This window comes from Chrysochloris asiatica, unplaced genomic scaffold (genome assembly GCF_000296735.1).
Source record: "Chrysochloris asiatica unplaced genomic scaffold, ChrAsi1.0 scaffold00137, whole genome shotgun sequence".
Lineage (NCBI taxonomy): Eukaryota > Metazoa > Chordata > Mammalia > Afrosoricida > Chrysochloridae > Chrysochloris > Chrysochloris asiatica.
In genome coordinates this window covers 2,497,081-2,513,497 of record NW_006408655.1, presented here as the reverse complement: position 1 = coordinate 2,513,497, position 16,417 = coordinate 2,497,081, and the positions used below count along the sequence as shown (strand labels likewise).

Below are 16,417 nucleotides of genomic sequence, written 5' to 3'. Positions count from 1 at the left end.
GATGTTAGGAAAGTTCTGTGTGTGTATGTATTTTAATCTCTTCCTGTTTTGTAATCCTTTTTACATGTAAGTTATCCATCTTGATAGTGTCATACATAATTCTTAGACTTTCTTCTGATTTTTTTGTTCTTTTATCTTATTAGTCCTCTCAGAGATTAGTATTGACAGATTTGTCTTCAAGCTCACTAATTCAGCCTTCCATTGATTCAATTATACAACTTTGCCTTTTAATGTTATTATCTTTTTTCTGAAACCTTAGTATTAATCTTCTGAATTTCTATTTGCTGTTTTTATAGGGCTTCAAATTTTTCATTTATCTTGATAGTTTGTTCTTACAGTGCTTTCCTGAATCCTTCTAAAGATGGTTTTCTGTGTTTTCCTTGCTTTCATCTGTAGTTTTCTTGATCTTTCTCTCAATCCATTGTTGTTATTGTTATTGTTAAGCACCACTGAATCAGCTCCCACACATAAAGTTTCCAAGGAGTGGTTGGTGAGCTTGAATTGCTGAAGATGCCTAAGTATTATTCTTTCTAATTCCTTATCCAGTAGTTCCAATATAATTTCTTTCTCAGAAATGCTTTCTGGATTTGCATTTTGGTCACTCCATCTTCTTTCTTAGTGTGGGAACTGAAATTGTCTGTTGTTACCCAGACATGTGATGATGTTGTATTTGTATTTAATTTATGATTGTATACTGATGTATTCTTTGGCATTTACCACCTTCACAGGGTTTTCAATGGCTGATTTTCTAGTAGTGATCGCCAAGCCTTTCTTCTCAAGCAGACAAAAAACTTCAACCTTTTGTTTAGCAGCCGAGTGTATTAACCTATGGAACCACCAAGGGATCCAGCATTTCCAAAAGGGACTCACAAAGAATGGCTTTCTTTGATGATGGCAGGTTGTATACTGATGATGCCATTCTGCCACAAAATAAGAGATACCTGCTTTGAAAGATGGGCTACTTTTATCCAATTCCATGGTGAAAAGACAATAGTGAAATGACAATTCCCCCAAATAGTCACTGAGTCTGTCAGTAAACCATTAACTGGTTGTTGTTGTTATGTGCCATCGAGTTGATTCCGGCCCATAGCAACCTGTATAAGGTTTTCAAGGAGCATCAGGTGAGCTTGAACCATTGACATTGCAGTTCAAATGACTTTGTAGTCTGACACATTAGCCCACAGCATCACACCAGGATTCCAGCCCATCTAATATAGTTAACTCTCTATTTGATAATCAAGCCTTGTAGGAAATGGAGACAGAGCAGAGAACTAAGAAAGCACTTTCCCTAATGGGAGTAATGTTTTGCTTTTTCATGACCTCACTCAAAATATTAGAGAAACTGTTTGCAGCTCTTGAGGCACAAAAGTCTTGTATACTTGCTTGCTTAATTGTTTGTCTGTTAAAATCTCATCTGGGTACATGAGTCTGGTGAATTCTCCCTAGTTGTATGTGGCATCTTTTATTGTGATAAGAAACCATGTTGAAAGGATGGGTAGAGATAAAATTCCGATAAAGTCTCTCCCTTGTGAAAGTTTCACTAACTGGTCCTTTTCAAAATGGACTGAAAGGGCTTCTGCAGTGTGCTCCTTTCATGTCTCTGAAGGGAAGAAGTATTACTGCCTTTATCCACTCTCATACTCAGAGATGAAAGAACCAACCAAATTACATATGGTTCATGCCTCCTTTGCCATCTTCCACTGCTCATTATGAACAAAAAGCCATCTACAATTGTGAAACAATTCTAGTCATCAAAATGTTGCATGATTGTTTATAAGAGTATCCAAGTCACTCAACAATTTCTTAAAGTTAAAAGTTCCCTACTAGTGCTATTTGACATGGAAAAAAAAAATATTTTAGGAAAATATTTTGCAAAATAACAAGAAGGGAATCTAACAGACACCAACAGTTTAAGGTTTATCAAAATCTCATTTTGGGGAACAACATTAAGATCAGTTCTGTTACAGGAAAAATAAGGTTAAAGAAAAGGGCAAGGTCAGAATGGTAAAAATAAAATCATTTGTAAATATCTAAATAAAATAAGGTAACTCTAAGTAACTCTAAGTATAGGAGCTCTGGTAGCGTAGTGGTTACAAATCGGGCTGCGAACCACAAGGTCAGCAGTTTGAAACTACCAGCTGTTCCATGGGAGAAAGATGAGGCTTTCTGCTCCCGTACAGATTGACAGTCTCGGAAACCCTGTACAGGGTCACTATGAGTCGGAACCAACTCCACGGCACATAACAACAACAAGTATAAGTCTTCATGCTATTTTTTATAGCAAAACTAAGTATTTTTCATTTCCACTTGGAGTCCTGGTGTGGTACTGTAGGATAAGCATTGGACTGTTAACCTCAAAGCCAGTGGTTCGAACCCATCAGTCACTCCTTGGAAACTCTATACAGGGGCTCTGTGAGTCAGAACTGACTTGATGACACTTAACAACAACAGCTGTGTCCTACAAGGTCACCATGAGTTCAAAATGGACTCCAAGAGCTAAGAGGTTTTTAGTTGTTGTTGTTTATTCTTTGCTAACTAGACAATTTTCAGGCTCTCCAACTATAAAAGATGCAAGTTGTCTTAAAGTTTATTTTCTCTGAATAGAAAGAGGTGCATTCTTTGTTAAAACATTTCAAGTCTTTGATTTTGTAATTTAAGGAATCTCAATGGCCTCTCCATAAATCTTAAGTTCTGATTTTTGCCTCCATAGTGGGTTGCGCTTTGCTGCTAATAGCAAGGTTAGAAATTCAAATCCACAGCTGCTCCAAGTGAGAAAGGGGAGGCTTTCTACTTCTATAAAGATTTACAGCTGTAGAAATCCTGCAGAGTGTTGCTGAGTCAGGGTCGACTTGACAGCAGTGGGTTTGGGTTTGGGTTTCGGTTTCTTGTCCTCGTTAGTGCCAAAAGAACCAATAGCTCTGTTTTGGAAGAAGTACAGCCAGAGTGCTCCTTGGAGGCTAGGATGGCTAAGCTTTGTCTCTCATACTTTGGACATATTGTCCGGAAGAAACAGTCGCTGGAAAAGGATGTCATGCTGGGTAGAGTGGAGGGTCAGAGAAAAAGAGGAAGACCCTTAACGAGATGGATTGGCCAGGTGGCATCATTGATGGACTCAAGTGTGGCAGCGGTAGTGAGGTTGGCCCAGGATCGGACATTGTTTCGTTCTGCTGTGCATGGGGTCACTATGAGTCGGTTTCGACTCGATGGCACCTGACAACAACAACGTCCTTGTTAGGAATCCTGGTGTGATGCTGTAGGATAAGCACTTGACTGCTAACCACAAGATCAGTTATTCAAACCCACCAGCCACTCCTCAGAAACGCTAAACAGGATCGCTGTGGGACAGAAGCAACTCAAGCACACTAACAATGGCAACAGGAGTGCAAGGAGGCTTCAAAAAGTTTGTGGGGGGAAAAAATAGGATTAAAAGATCATGAAATGTTTGCGTGGCTTTTTGAAGCTTCTTCATATTTCATCATAACTATTGAAACAAATGTGTAATTCTATGGGCTCAGGATTGAGTCTGTATTTCCGTTTGTAAAATCTGACACTACCCATTTTATCTTCCCTTTCTATCCAGTTTTTTATAAGTATTCCCTTTTCCAACTGACCTCAATAAAAGTACCCTACAATTTGTGCAAATCATATTTAGTAGATTTGAAATTCTTTGGGTTGGCAATTAATTTCTGTTGTTGTTAAGTGTCGTCAAATTGGTTCCAACCCATAGTGACCCTGTATAGGTTTCCAAGGATAGACTGGTGAGCTTGAACTACCAACCTTGTGGATCAAACTGACTTTGCAATCCAGCACATTAACACATAGTTCCACACCAGGACAATAAATTTGAGAGAGATAAAATTGCATACGCTGTTGTTGTTATTAAGTGCCATTGAACAAGAACTGACTCATAGGGACCCTGTACATGGAATGTTTTCGAAGAGCAGCTGGGGGGTTTGAACCTCCAACCTTGTGTTTAACAATCCAGTGTTTACTCTGTAGCACCACACCAGGAGTCCAAAATTGCATATATGCAGATTTTATTGGAAGTAATTTCTTAGTTGGAAAAGTATTCCATACAATTCTTATGTCAATAAATAATGAGTCCTGGTGTGGCACTGCAGGGTAATGCACTGGACTACTATAGGCTGGTTCTAACCAAATAGTTAGCAGTTCAAACTCACCAGCTGCTCCTTGGAAACCCTATACAGTGTTGATACAAGGCAGAACCGACTCAATAGCACTTTACAACATATGGTTTATAAACTTTTAATATATTTTACATTATCCTCTAAAATTCTCTAATGAATAAAAGCCAGATATCATTAGAACTGTTCTAAATCAGCAGGTTTACACATTTCAAACAGAATTTGAATAAGAATCTGAACTTGAGTCGTCAGTCACTATTAACAAGCTGCACATCCCTTGGCTAATTACCTACTGATTTGGGCTCACCTCCTTTATAATTGTAAAACAAGGATGTTGACCTAGAGGAGAGTGAAGTCATTTCCTTATCTAAGAACTAATGAAAGAAACCTGAGATTCAAACCCACTAAGGAAGGAGGGTCAAATCACCACAGAAGAAAAGACCTGATAAAGATTATAGACAAGAAACCTCAATGGGGTAGTTCTGTGCTATCGGGTTACTGTTTGCTGGAATTAAGTTGACAGCCCATAGCAACAATGTGACATAATGGTGCTAAGATTGTTACTATAAGAGGAAAGACTGTCTGTGGAGACATTATTCAAAATGATAACTATTTAATTCAATTCACAAAACATAAGATATTTTGCTACTTTTCACTGAAAACCACACTGAGTGTGCTTTCATTGGTATATGAAATTAAAGATCCCTTGACTCAAGATCATAGGACCCAAGTAAACAAAGGCTGGTGGTGGGCGTGAGCCATGGAGTTGGTTCTGACTCAGATCAACCCTGCACAGGCGTTTCTGAGTTTGTAAATCTTTACGGGACAAAAAGCCTCATTCTTCTCCCGCAGTACAGCTGGTAATTGCTAACTGCTGACCTTGAGGTTAACAGCTGGACTCATAACCACCATGCTACCAGAGCTCCTTATTAAAACATCCCATTAGAAAATAAAGTCTTGTCATTCGATTTTTTTTTTCTTTTCTTTTCTTTTCTTTTCTATTATGTGTAATTTTATTCTAATTGGTCTCCATATTTAATATTAGATTTAGTCTTACACATATACTGGTGGTATAGTGGGTTACAATTTGGACTGCTAACCACATGGTCAGCTGTTTGAATCTACCAGTCACTTTATGGCAGAAAGAGGCTTTCTGGTACCATAAAGATTTATAGCCTCAGAAACTCTACATGTGTCTTTATGAGCAGGAATCAACTTAATGGCAGTGGATATACACCAGAGCAAGTAAAAAAGTATTGCTAATAAACCATAGAAATCTTTATTAAACAAAAGTATCAAAATGTTAATATATTGTTTCTCTGCATATCATCATCTATCTAGGTCTACAAGTTTCTGAAAGGGACTCTTCATCTCTCTAAACTCTGGTAGCATAGTGGTTATGAGCCGGGCTGCCAACCTCAAGGTCAGCAGTTCGAAACCACCAGCTGTTCCATGGGAGAACGATGAGGCAGTCTGCTCCCGGAAAGATTTACAGCCTCAGAAACGCTGTGCAGGGTTATTATGAGCCGGAACCAACTCAATGGTACTTAACAACAACAACAAAGGACCTCTGGTAGCGAGTTTACGGGTTACGAATCGGGCTGCTAATCTCACGGTTAGCAGTTGGAAACTACCAGCGGTTCCGTGGGAGACAGATGAGGCTTTCTCAGCTCCTGTAAACATTTACAGCCTCGGAAACCCTGTAAAGGGTCACTATGAGTCGGAACCGACTCCACGGTACTTAACAACAACAACATCAACAACCCTTACCTAGAGAAAGATGAGGCTCTCTGCTTCCAGAAAGATTTACAGCCTTAGAAACCATTTGAATCTGAATCGACTTGATCACAGTGATTTTGGTTTCAGTTAGGTTTCTTCAAAGAAATTTGTGCTGTTCGATTAACACCCATCAAAGAGTAGTTTTAGCACTCTGGAGGAATGTAAATCACATTTCTTTGAAATGTTCCTTGAATTTTAGACTACTAGGAAGTCTGAAAGCACAAGATTAGTAGTGTTGGAGGGTGGAAGTCCCAACAAAATTCTCGTAAATCAGCCCTTGCTACTCTAGAGGAATGAGCAGGTGCATCGTCATGCTGAAAAAAAAAAAAATCCTTGGCACAAATTGCCTGGCCTTTTTCTCACCAAGGCAGTTTTCCAATTTTCTTAAAACTTCCTCATAATTAGTTTCACTGATTTCCTGTGTTCTTTGAGAAAATCTATCAAGATTACCCCTATGGAATCTACCAAAACAGTCATTACAATCTTCTCAGTTGACCTCTCTAACTTGAATTTAATCTGCACAAAAGACATTCTTTTGTTTGGAACTTTTTTAAGGTTTTCTTGTGGCACTGTGGACTAATGAGTCAGACTGCAAAGTCTCGTAACAACAACAACAACAAGACTAAGGAGTCCTAGAGTGGTGCTATAGGCTAATGAGCTGGACTGCAAAGTTGTTTGAACCACAATGTCGGTGGTTCAAGCTCACCAGCTGCTCCTTGGAAACCCTATACAGGGTTGCTATGGGTCAGAAACGACTGACGGACAGCACTTAACACCACCAATAAAATAAGACTAAAAGAGTCCTAGTGTGGCGCTCTGAGTTAATGTTCTGGACTGCAATATGAGTTTGAACCACAAAGTCAGCGGTTCAAGCTCACCAGCAGCTCCTCAGAAACCCTTTACAGGTTTCTATGAGTCAGAACCTACACGACAGCACTTAAAAACAACAACAATAAATATATACATATAGTACTGGTGTGGCGCTGTGGGTTAATGAGCCAGACTGTAAAGCCGTTTGAACTGCAGGGTTGGTGGTTCAAGCTCACCAGCTGCTCCTCGGAAACCTGTATGTAGGGTTGCTAAGGGTTAGAATCGACTCGACGGCGAGCACTTAACAACAACATGGTACAGTAGGATAAGCACTGGATTACCAATCCAAAGTTCAGTGGTTCAAACCCACCAGTCACTCATCGGAAACCATTTACAAGGCCACTATGACTCAGAACTTACTCGATGAAACTCAACAACAGTAATATTAATTAGTATATGTAATTAATGTTTGAGGAGCTCTGGTAGCATAGTGGTTACGAGTTGGGCAGCTAACCTCAAGGTCAGCTGTTCTAAGCTACCAGCTGTTCCGCGGGAGAAAGAAGAAGCTTTTTGCTCCCATAAAGATTTATAGCCTCGGAAACCACACACAGGGTTGCTATATGAGTCTGACTCTATGACACGTAACCAACTAATCAATCAGCTAATATTTAAATCATATTTTAAGTGTTGCAGAAAACGCTCCTCCGAAACCCCATACACCATCGCTATGGGTCGAAACTGATTTCACCACACTTAACAATAATATATATAAATTGGTGCTGCAATGTATATTACCTGGTCCATATCTGGGTAAGAAGGATGTTGAAGAAGATTTCAGTAAAATTCTTTTAGTTATTAAATCCCTACGCTAACTTTCTGAAAAGGCTGATTTTCAGAAATTATCCAACAGAGCTGACAAGGAACGGCTGAGACTGGTTAATGCAGGATCTGTCCCACCGGGCATGCGTAAAAGCTGCTTACACCCACCCCGCCCGCCCCTGGTTAAGGCAGGATCTGTCCCACCGGGCATGCGTAAAAGCTGCTTACACCCACCCCGCCCGCCCCGTTGCTAAAATAACCTTAAGATTTAACCCATATCCCTGGGAAAAATCCCCTTTGACCGCCCTAATTAAGGCATCGGTCACTGATTATGGGATGCATGACAGATGTGTGCCCACTAAATTCACAATGTAAAGTAATAATTACTATACATTAGGTTCCTGCCTTAGGTAGCTCTGGTAGCGTAGTGGTTATGAATCGGGCTGCGAACTTTAAGGTCAGCAGTTCGAAACTACCAGCAGCTCCGCAGGAGAAAGATGAGGCTTTCTACTCCCGTAAAGATTTACACCCTCGGAAACCCTGTACAGGGTTGCTATGGGTCGGAACCGACTCGACAGCACTTAATAACAACAACAGGTTCTTACCTTATACATTAATACGCATTGCTGTTGTTGTGTGTTGTAAAGGCCGTTTCGACTCATAACTACCCTGTTTTGCTATTTGAAATGCCATCGTTGCAGTTAACAGTCCAGTGCTTATTCTCCAGCACCATGTTGTTGTTGTAGTTGTTAAGTGCCATGCTGGTTTTGACTCAACAACCCTGCATACGGTTTCCAAAAAAAGGACTGGTGGGTTCGAAGTTCAGTGTTTATCCTACACAGCCACCAGTCTCCCCACAACATCACTGCTGCTGTTGTTAAGTGCTGCTGAGTCCGTTTGACTCATAGGGTTTCGAAGGAGTAGCCCGTGAGTTTGAAATGCCGACCTTGGGGTTCGCAGTCCAGCGCCAATCCTACAGCGCCACACAAAACAGCACCCTAGATTCCCTAATTTTATTTGAATATGTATAACATTTTTGTTCTAAAACAACTCTATAAAACTGTAATCTTGCAGATTATAAAGAGTCAGATCTGAGTTTTTCTCAAGATTTCTTGCATAGCCGCTCGCTCCTCTACAAATCAACTTTTTCCTTTTCTTTCAAACCTGGTGTCGTCCTGCCATCTTGACTTTCAGCTGAGTATTGGGCTGTGGACCCATTTGGTTCGACTACAATGTAGTAAAAATGAATAAAGAGTGAATTTTGTCAACACTTGACCCAGTTGATAAGAAGTCCTGTTGTCACAGAGGGTTAAGCATTGGACTGCTTGTAAGGTGGATGGGTCAAACCCACTAGCCATTTGGTGGGAGAATGATAAGGTTGCCTGGCCTCATTAAGATGTATAGTCATGGACGCCTTAAATTCTATTTTTTCCCATAGGGTCACTATGAGTGGGAAATCTACTCCATGAGAATGTATGGTGGTGGTGTTACACCTACAAGTTATTTTTCTAGGCTCTTATCTATTAAGTGGAGTCCCGCTATAGCGCTGTGGGTTAATGCGCCAGACTGCAAAGCCGTTTGAACTGCAAAGTCGGCGGTTCAAGCTCATCAGCTACTCCTCTTCGGGAACCCTATAATGGATCACTATGGGTCAGGAATTGGCACTTAACAACAACAACAGCAATCTATTAATATAATATTAATATATATAGTATATAAATATAGAATATGTATATACTTAATACATATTTATATACTTGTAAATATGTATATACTTAATATAGTATATAACTAGAATTCATTCCATTTTGAGGTTTCAGCTTTTCTAAATCTAATGGGTTTACAAACAAAACCAACAATAACCACAAAACAGTTCAAAGAACATGTTGAAATATTCTTAAAAGGAGGTCATCATGTAAATTAAGAACATTCTCAAAACTTACTAGTTGCATCAGAAATTCAACTTCAGCTATGCCCCTGTCACTAAGAAAGCTCAACATAGTAATCTATTTCTTTAAAGTTCAGACCATTAGGACTTCAAAAGGGGGAGAAGGGCAGATTTAGTGACTATTTTAGCATCATTATGAGTTAACTGTAAAAACCATTCCATAATTTTAGCAGGGTAATTTTTTGTGAGGGAAAGAGATGAGCCGTCATTATTCCTTTCTGACTAGTGGTAAACAGAAGAAATTCATACTTTAAAGTGATTCTCCATTTTATCTGTAGGTTATCGCACACATTTTAAATACTATACCAAGGTGGAAACTTCTTTAAAATGAACACGAAAAGCAAAAAAGCAAAAAGGTGATCTCCTAATGTAACACTTAAAACTAAATCTGTTTACTAGACAGATCTGTTCCTTCATGGCTCTAAGTCACAATTTGTCATACGCCAAGACCTTTACCACTAGGCAGCCTTTTCCCTCTTTCACATTAACCTTTTCCCTGACAGGACCATGAGTGCTAATGGAAGCTCTGTAGAGATGAATAATGGAAGGACTTTGTACTCTTTGTCAAACCAGTGGAATGGTTCGCCATTGCTGCATACCGGGGAACTGGCTTTTCTAGCGAGGCAAGAGCAAGGGGTAGCATATCCACTGTTATTTTCTCTGTGGAAACTGGGCAGACAAATACTTGTCCTGGGGCGAGCTTTGTATCTACCAGTTACTAAGTGTTAACAAAGCAATGCTGGTGGTATCTTGGGTTACCCTTCGGACTGCTAACCATACTGTCATCAGTTTGAACATACCAGCTGCTCTGCAGGAGAAAGATAAGACTATCTACTCCTGTAAGATCCAAACGGATAATTCTAACCTATTCTCTAGGGTCTCTGTGAGTCAGAAGTGAATCAATTGCAGTGGGTTTGGATATTTTGGGTAAGTGCCAATAGCATGATTAAACCCAGTGCAATTGAGTTGATGCTGACTCATACTAACTCCATACAGGTTTCTGTATGACAACAGACAGTCTCCCCTTTCATCTGCAGAATGGCTGATGGGTTTGAATTGCCAATCATGAAGTCAGCAGTTCATTGCCTAATCCACAGCACCACCAGGGCTCCTAACAGAATAACTATCCCACACTATGGGAGAAATGTCATTTTCCTGTTTCATTCTACAGGGAAGAAACATTTCAGTAATTATTTCTTTTAGTTTTAATGTAATACCAACTGAATATGCAAAGGAGAAGCAAACAATAGCAAAATCAAATACATCAAATCTAATTTAACAGAAGGAAGTAAAGAATTGTAGAAACACAGATGAATATTTTATCTAAAATATACAACATTCATGGTGCTGTAGGATAAGCACTGGTCTGTAAAGTCAGTTTGAGAACTGCAAGATCAGCAGTTCAAAGCCACCAGTCACTCCTCAGAAATATAACAACAAATATAACATTAAAAGTCACATTTGTGGGCTACATCTCTATGGCTGTTGTAGTTGTTAAGTACTGTTGAGTTAGTTATGATCCATAATGACCCTGTATAGGGTTTCCAAGGAGCGCTCTCAGGTGAGTTTGAAATGCCAACCCTCAGGTCCAGTGCTTAGCCTATGGCACCACAGCTAGAAATCATCTATTTTAAACACAAAGTAACAAGAATTTTGTTTCAGTCTGTCCAGTTTAAATCTTAGTTACTTGGCATAATTTGATCAGAGCAATTTTATATGTGGACCCATCTTTTATTAATAAGTATGTTTTGTTTCTGATTAACATATCTTGTCATTAAGTGACATTGAGTCAGTTCTGCTTCATAGAAACCCTGAATAGGGTTTCTGAGGAGCAGTTGGTGTGAACCGCCAATATAAACGCATATTAATAGTTCATACTTTGAGAGTGTCTAATCCACTCTTGGCCAGGCATCTGGAGGACTCTCACAGTTGCTCATACGCTCCTGGTTTGATAATAGACATACACGGAAATGAAATTGGATAAAGCCGAGAAATGGCACTCACATTGCTGTTCATCGCTGCTGTCCCCACATTGGTCCATGAAGTCACACACATTGTCAGGAGGCACAGATATTCCATTGTCACATTGGAAACCTTCTGATCCTTGCTGAACCAGCACAGAAGTGAAAACACATGCAATCCAAAGTGAGTGGCACACTTCATTCATGGGAAATGCTAGCATTCTGGTTAGCCTGAACAGCATTACCCAGTATGTTTATTTCAGGTCAGGCAGTTGTAGTAAGTGAGTCCATACCTGAAAATATTCCTTTTCTTTTGACAATTCTTTGTGTTCCAGATTTGCTCTTATATCTGGATACTATTTTTTTGTACTACCTACAACTCTAACAAATTACTTCCGAGGCAGTTAAGGGACTGGTTCAGAGAAGTGTCTTTAGGAAATATTTAACTTGAGCAATTGCACCATTTCTATATCTAGCTAAACATGAATATTTATTGCCCTACGTAAACTATGTTTACACAATTTAAGTCTTTATGATCTGCTATCTCTTGAAAGAAAGAAAGAAAAAAAAACTGTGCTTTATGTGCAATTTTTTTATAAGCTCTAAAAAAATAAAATCTATTATTTTATTTTGTTATGTGCCATGGAGTCAGTTCTGACTCATATGGGAAATATGCATTCCACTTATAAAAGTCATTTTAATTTTTATACTTAATCACATTCATGTAATTTAGAATATTGTTTTGGCTACTCAAACTTATTCAAGTATTTCAAGGTAAATTATCTGAATTGCTCAATGGGGATGAAATGTTTATCCCTGATTATTGAATAGAAACTATGCATTGCTTCTTTAGATAAATGAAGAATAATAGAATTTTTAAAGTTGCAGGGACATTAGCAATAATCATTTTACAGATCACAAAACTTTGGCCAAAGGAGGTTATGGGCTATGCATGAGGAAGTGTAGTAAATTTGTGTCAGAAAGCACAATTCAAATAGCCTGCTGCTGAGGGTAGTAGCTTTTTGTCTACACTATAATGATACTCCTTTTCAGTTCATATTTATCAGTTTTATAGGTGAAGCTCCAGGTACGGCACTATAGGATGAACACTTGACTGCAAAGGTCAGTTTAAACTGCAATGTCAGTGGTTCAAACTCACCAGTTGCTCCTCACAAACCTTATACAGGGTAACTATTAGTTGGAGCATGCTAGATGGCACTTAACAACAACATTCAAAATATGGAGTCCTGATGTGGCACTGTAGGATGAGCAATGAACTGCTAACTACAAAATCGGTAGTTTAAACTCACCAGTCACTCCTTGAAAGCCCTGTACAGGGTCACTATGAGTCAGAACCAACACAACGACACTTAACAACAACATTCAAAATATAGGACTCCTGGTGTGGCACTGTAGTATAAGTATTAAATTGCTAACCTAAAGTTGGGCATCTCAAACCCACTAGCTGCTCTGCAAGGAAAAGATAAAGTTTTCTGCTCCAGTAAAGAGTTACAGCCTTGGAAACTCCATACAGGGTCACTAGGCCTTGAAATTGTCTTGACTGCAGTGAGTGAATGAGTGAGTTGAGTGAGATTCAAAATATACAGCGTAGTGAAGTTCAAATCACATTTACATATCAACTATACAATTCTATGAGCCCAGATAATTATAGAAGTTCTATGAAGTTTAATATTCAAAAGATTCCTTTATATCTGACTTCTTAAGAGAATATTAGAGTTCTTTTTCAACTACTTTCTTTTCATTTCTGCAATGTAGTGGCAAGATATAAAGATACTTCAAGACTGTATAAGCAATAATTGCAGAAGGTAGTATAGTTAGAACCATGGATAAGGAACAAAGAATGTGTCAAAGTGGTTTAAAAAATGATGAGAAGTAAGTTTTCCCCATATTCTTGAAAAAGGACTCAATGATTGAATTATGGGCATTTAGGATTTGGGAGAAAAATCCATAATGTTTATCTTACCTCAGAGTACCCTACATCATCTAGCAAACCATTTAATTGCCCTGTATTTCAGAAATATTCTTTTTCCTACATCTCTATAAATGAAGACTAACCCTTGCTTTGTTTACTCCTTTCTTTGCTGCCTTTTAAGAGTAGTTATCATTTTTAATTTCATGCAGAATTTTCTCTGCTCAGATAATGAAGAGCCCTGTTGGTGTTGTAACATATGCACTAGATTGCTAATTAAAAGGCTGACAATTCAAATCCATCAGCAGTTCACCAGAGAAAGATGAGACGTTCTGCTCCCATAAAGATTTATAGCCTCGGAAACCCTATACAGGATCACTATGAGGTGGAATTGACTATATGACAAGGGGTGGAGCTCAGATTGCACTCTTCTTAGGCTTTCTAGTCACTCTTGTGATACCAATTAGTATCTTTACATCGTTTTCTCCTAAATCTATATCTGTATCCCTGATACATACCTCTACTTCCTGAATACATATGCACACACACAAACACATGCATCACCTAACTGGTAAAATTATTTGACTGTCCTGGTGTAGCACTGTGGGTTAATGCACCAGACTGCAAAGCAGATTGAACTGCAAGGTCAGTGGTTCAAGCTCACCAGCTGCTCCTCGAAAACCCTATACAGGGTCGCTATGGGTTGGAGCCAACTTGACAGCACTTAACAACAACAGCAATAGAGAACTCAACAAATCCCAAAACAAATTTATCTCCTTTCCCTCACCCACCCAATCAGTTATTATTCCTATATTCCATATGTCAAAGAACATTACCCTCTTATGTCCAGTTGTCCACGGCAAAAATCTGTATTTTAGGATTGACTGGACTACTCTTATGTACATGACATCACTAGTCATGTGTATTCTGTTGAGGATACTATCAGTTTTCCAATCTGGATGTTTCTGTTTACCACAGGTCACTTTTAATTCTTCAGGCATTGTGATCATGCTAAAGCACAAATCAACCAGCTGAATTGATCACACTTACACATTTTCTCCTGAATTCAGTATAAATGTGTATGTGTGTGTGTGAATGTTTGTGTATATTCAGGGTGGAGAGGTGTGTTTCAGAACTGCAGATACAAACTTGGAAAGTGATAATGTAAGGATATTAATTTAAATCATGAGAGTGAAGAGAAAGACTACAAAATATACAATGTGAGCAGAGAGAACTTAACATGGAACTATAAAGCTAATCACAAACAGATGAGCAAAGAAAAAAAGGTGATATGGCTTATAAATGCCACTACTTTCAAGTCAACTGCTTGATACACCATCCCTTAAACTCTCAGTCTCAGACTTATGGATTATTACGTTGTCAGCATTGGGAACATGCAGTATTCTCTCTAGACTCCAGATCTGATATTTCTTCCCTACTCCTAATCACTATGGAGTCCTGACATGGCACTGTAGGTAAGCATTAGACCACTTTGGTCTGTTTGAACTGCAAGGTCAATGATCTTATAAAAGGTTGCTCTGAGTCAGAACTGATTCGATGGTACTTAATAAGCAGGATAACCAGACTTCAGTATCTCATACTTTGGCCATGTTGTCAGGAGGGACCGCTCCCAGGAGAAGAATATCATGCTTGGTAAAGTGGAAGGTCAGCCTAAAAGAGGAAGACCCTAAACGAGATCGATTGACACAGTGTCAAGAATGAACTCAAACACAGCAGTTATAGAATGGCTCAGACATAGAATGGCTCAGGATCAGGCGGTGGCTGTGGTGTACTGCGGAGTTGGCTCCGACTCATAGTGACCCTGCGCAGGGTTTCCAAGACTGAAATATTAATGGGAGCAGAAAGTGTCATCTTTCTCCCATGGAACTGCTGGTAGTTTCGAACTGCTGACCTTGAGATTAACAGTCTGATTTGTAACCACTACACTACTAGAGCTCCTTCAGGATCCGGCAGTGTTGCTACAAATTGAAACTAATTCAATGGCACCAAACAACATGTCGAAGTCAATCCTACTGTGCATTCTACTCATGCTATTCAAGAATAAAGGGTTTTGTTTGTTTTAATCAGGCATCCATTTTGATAACTTCAGCACAATTTAAAATGATGCTTCTCCTTATCTAATCTAGCCTTTTTATTCTCATATATAGTTTCCACTTTCTGCTGATAAAATTTAGCAAATAATTGCTTTCTATGTGTTGGTCTGTCCTTTGCCAATCTGCTTACAGATCTGGAAGTAATGAAGGTAGTGGGAGTGAGACATGCGGAAACAGGCATGCAGGTGCAAGGTAACTCCTTTAGTGATAGGACCCCTATCTCCTGGCAAGACCAGACCATTCTTATCAGATAGAGGAAGACTTCTAGTCTTAGCGAGGGCAGCTCAATGAACACAAAATCGAAGGTACTTACGGTGGTGGTGGTGGTGGTGTGCTATGGAGTTGGTTTCGACTCATAGTGACCCTGTATTTCCAAGGCTGTAAATCTTTACATGAACAGAAAGCCTCATCTTTCTCCCATGCAACAGCTGGTAGTTTCAAAGTGACGAACTTGAGGTTATCAACCTGACTCGTAACCACTATGCTACCTGAGTTCCATTGTTGTTATTGTTGTTAAGTGCCATCAAGTAATTTCTGACCGATAGTGACCCTGTATAGTGTTTCCAAGGAGTGACTTGTGAACTTGAACTGCCAACCTTGTGGTTGAAACTGACTTTGCAGTCCAGTGCACTAACCAACAGCACCATACCAGAATCCCTATTATCATCCAAAGTCTCTCCTTCCACATCCCAATTCTTAGAGTTATTACAATTTTTCTGAAGAAGACACTGAGGCTCTTAGAAGCCCAGTGACTTGTTTAAAGACACATAGTTATAAAATGGCAGGAATGTCTATAGTGCAAAGTCAGGCTCCCTCTGTCCCCCAGCAAGCCCTGACTCTCAGGTACTTGGTCTCCTTCCTGCAAGCAACTAGCCTTGTGTGTCCTTCCAAAGCTACTCTACTCATATGTG

At 39.3% G+C, this 16,417-nt stretch overlaps 1 protein-coding gene across 1 annotated transcript in view; it reads right to left on the bottom strand.

Annotated features, from left to right (window-relative positions):
- MALRD1 (MAM and LDL receptor class A domain containing 1) overlaps positions 1–11,704 on the bottom strand; it is a 1,127,868-nt gene extending 1,116,164 nt beyond the window's left edge. The window contains exon 1 of the mRNA XM_006869907.1: positions 11,506–11,704. Within this exon, the coding sequence (XP_006869969.1) occupies positions 11,506–11,704 (199 nt within the window). The remainder of the gene's footprint in view (positions 1–11,505) is intronic.
- Between the last annotated feature and the right edge of the window lie 4,713 nt (positions 11,705–16,417).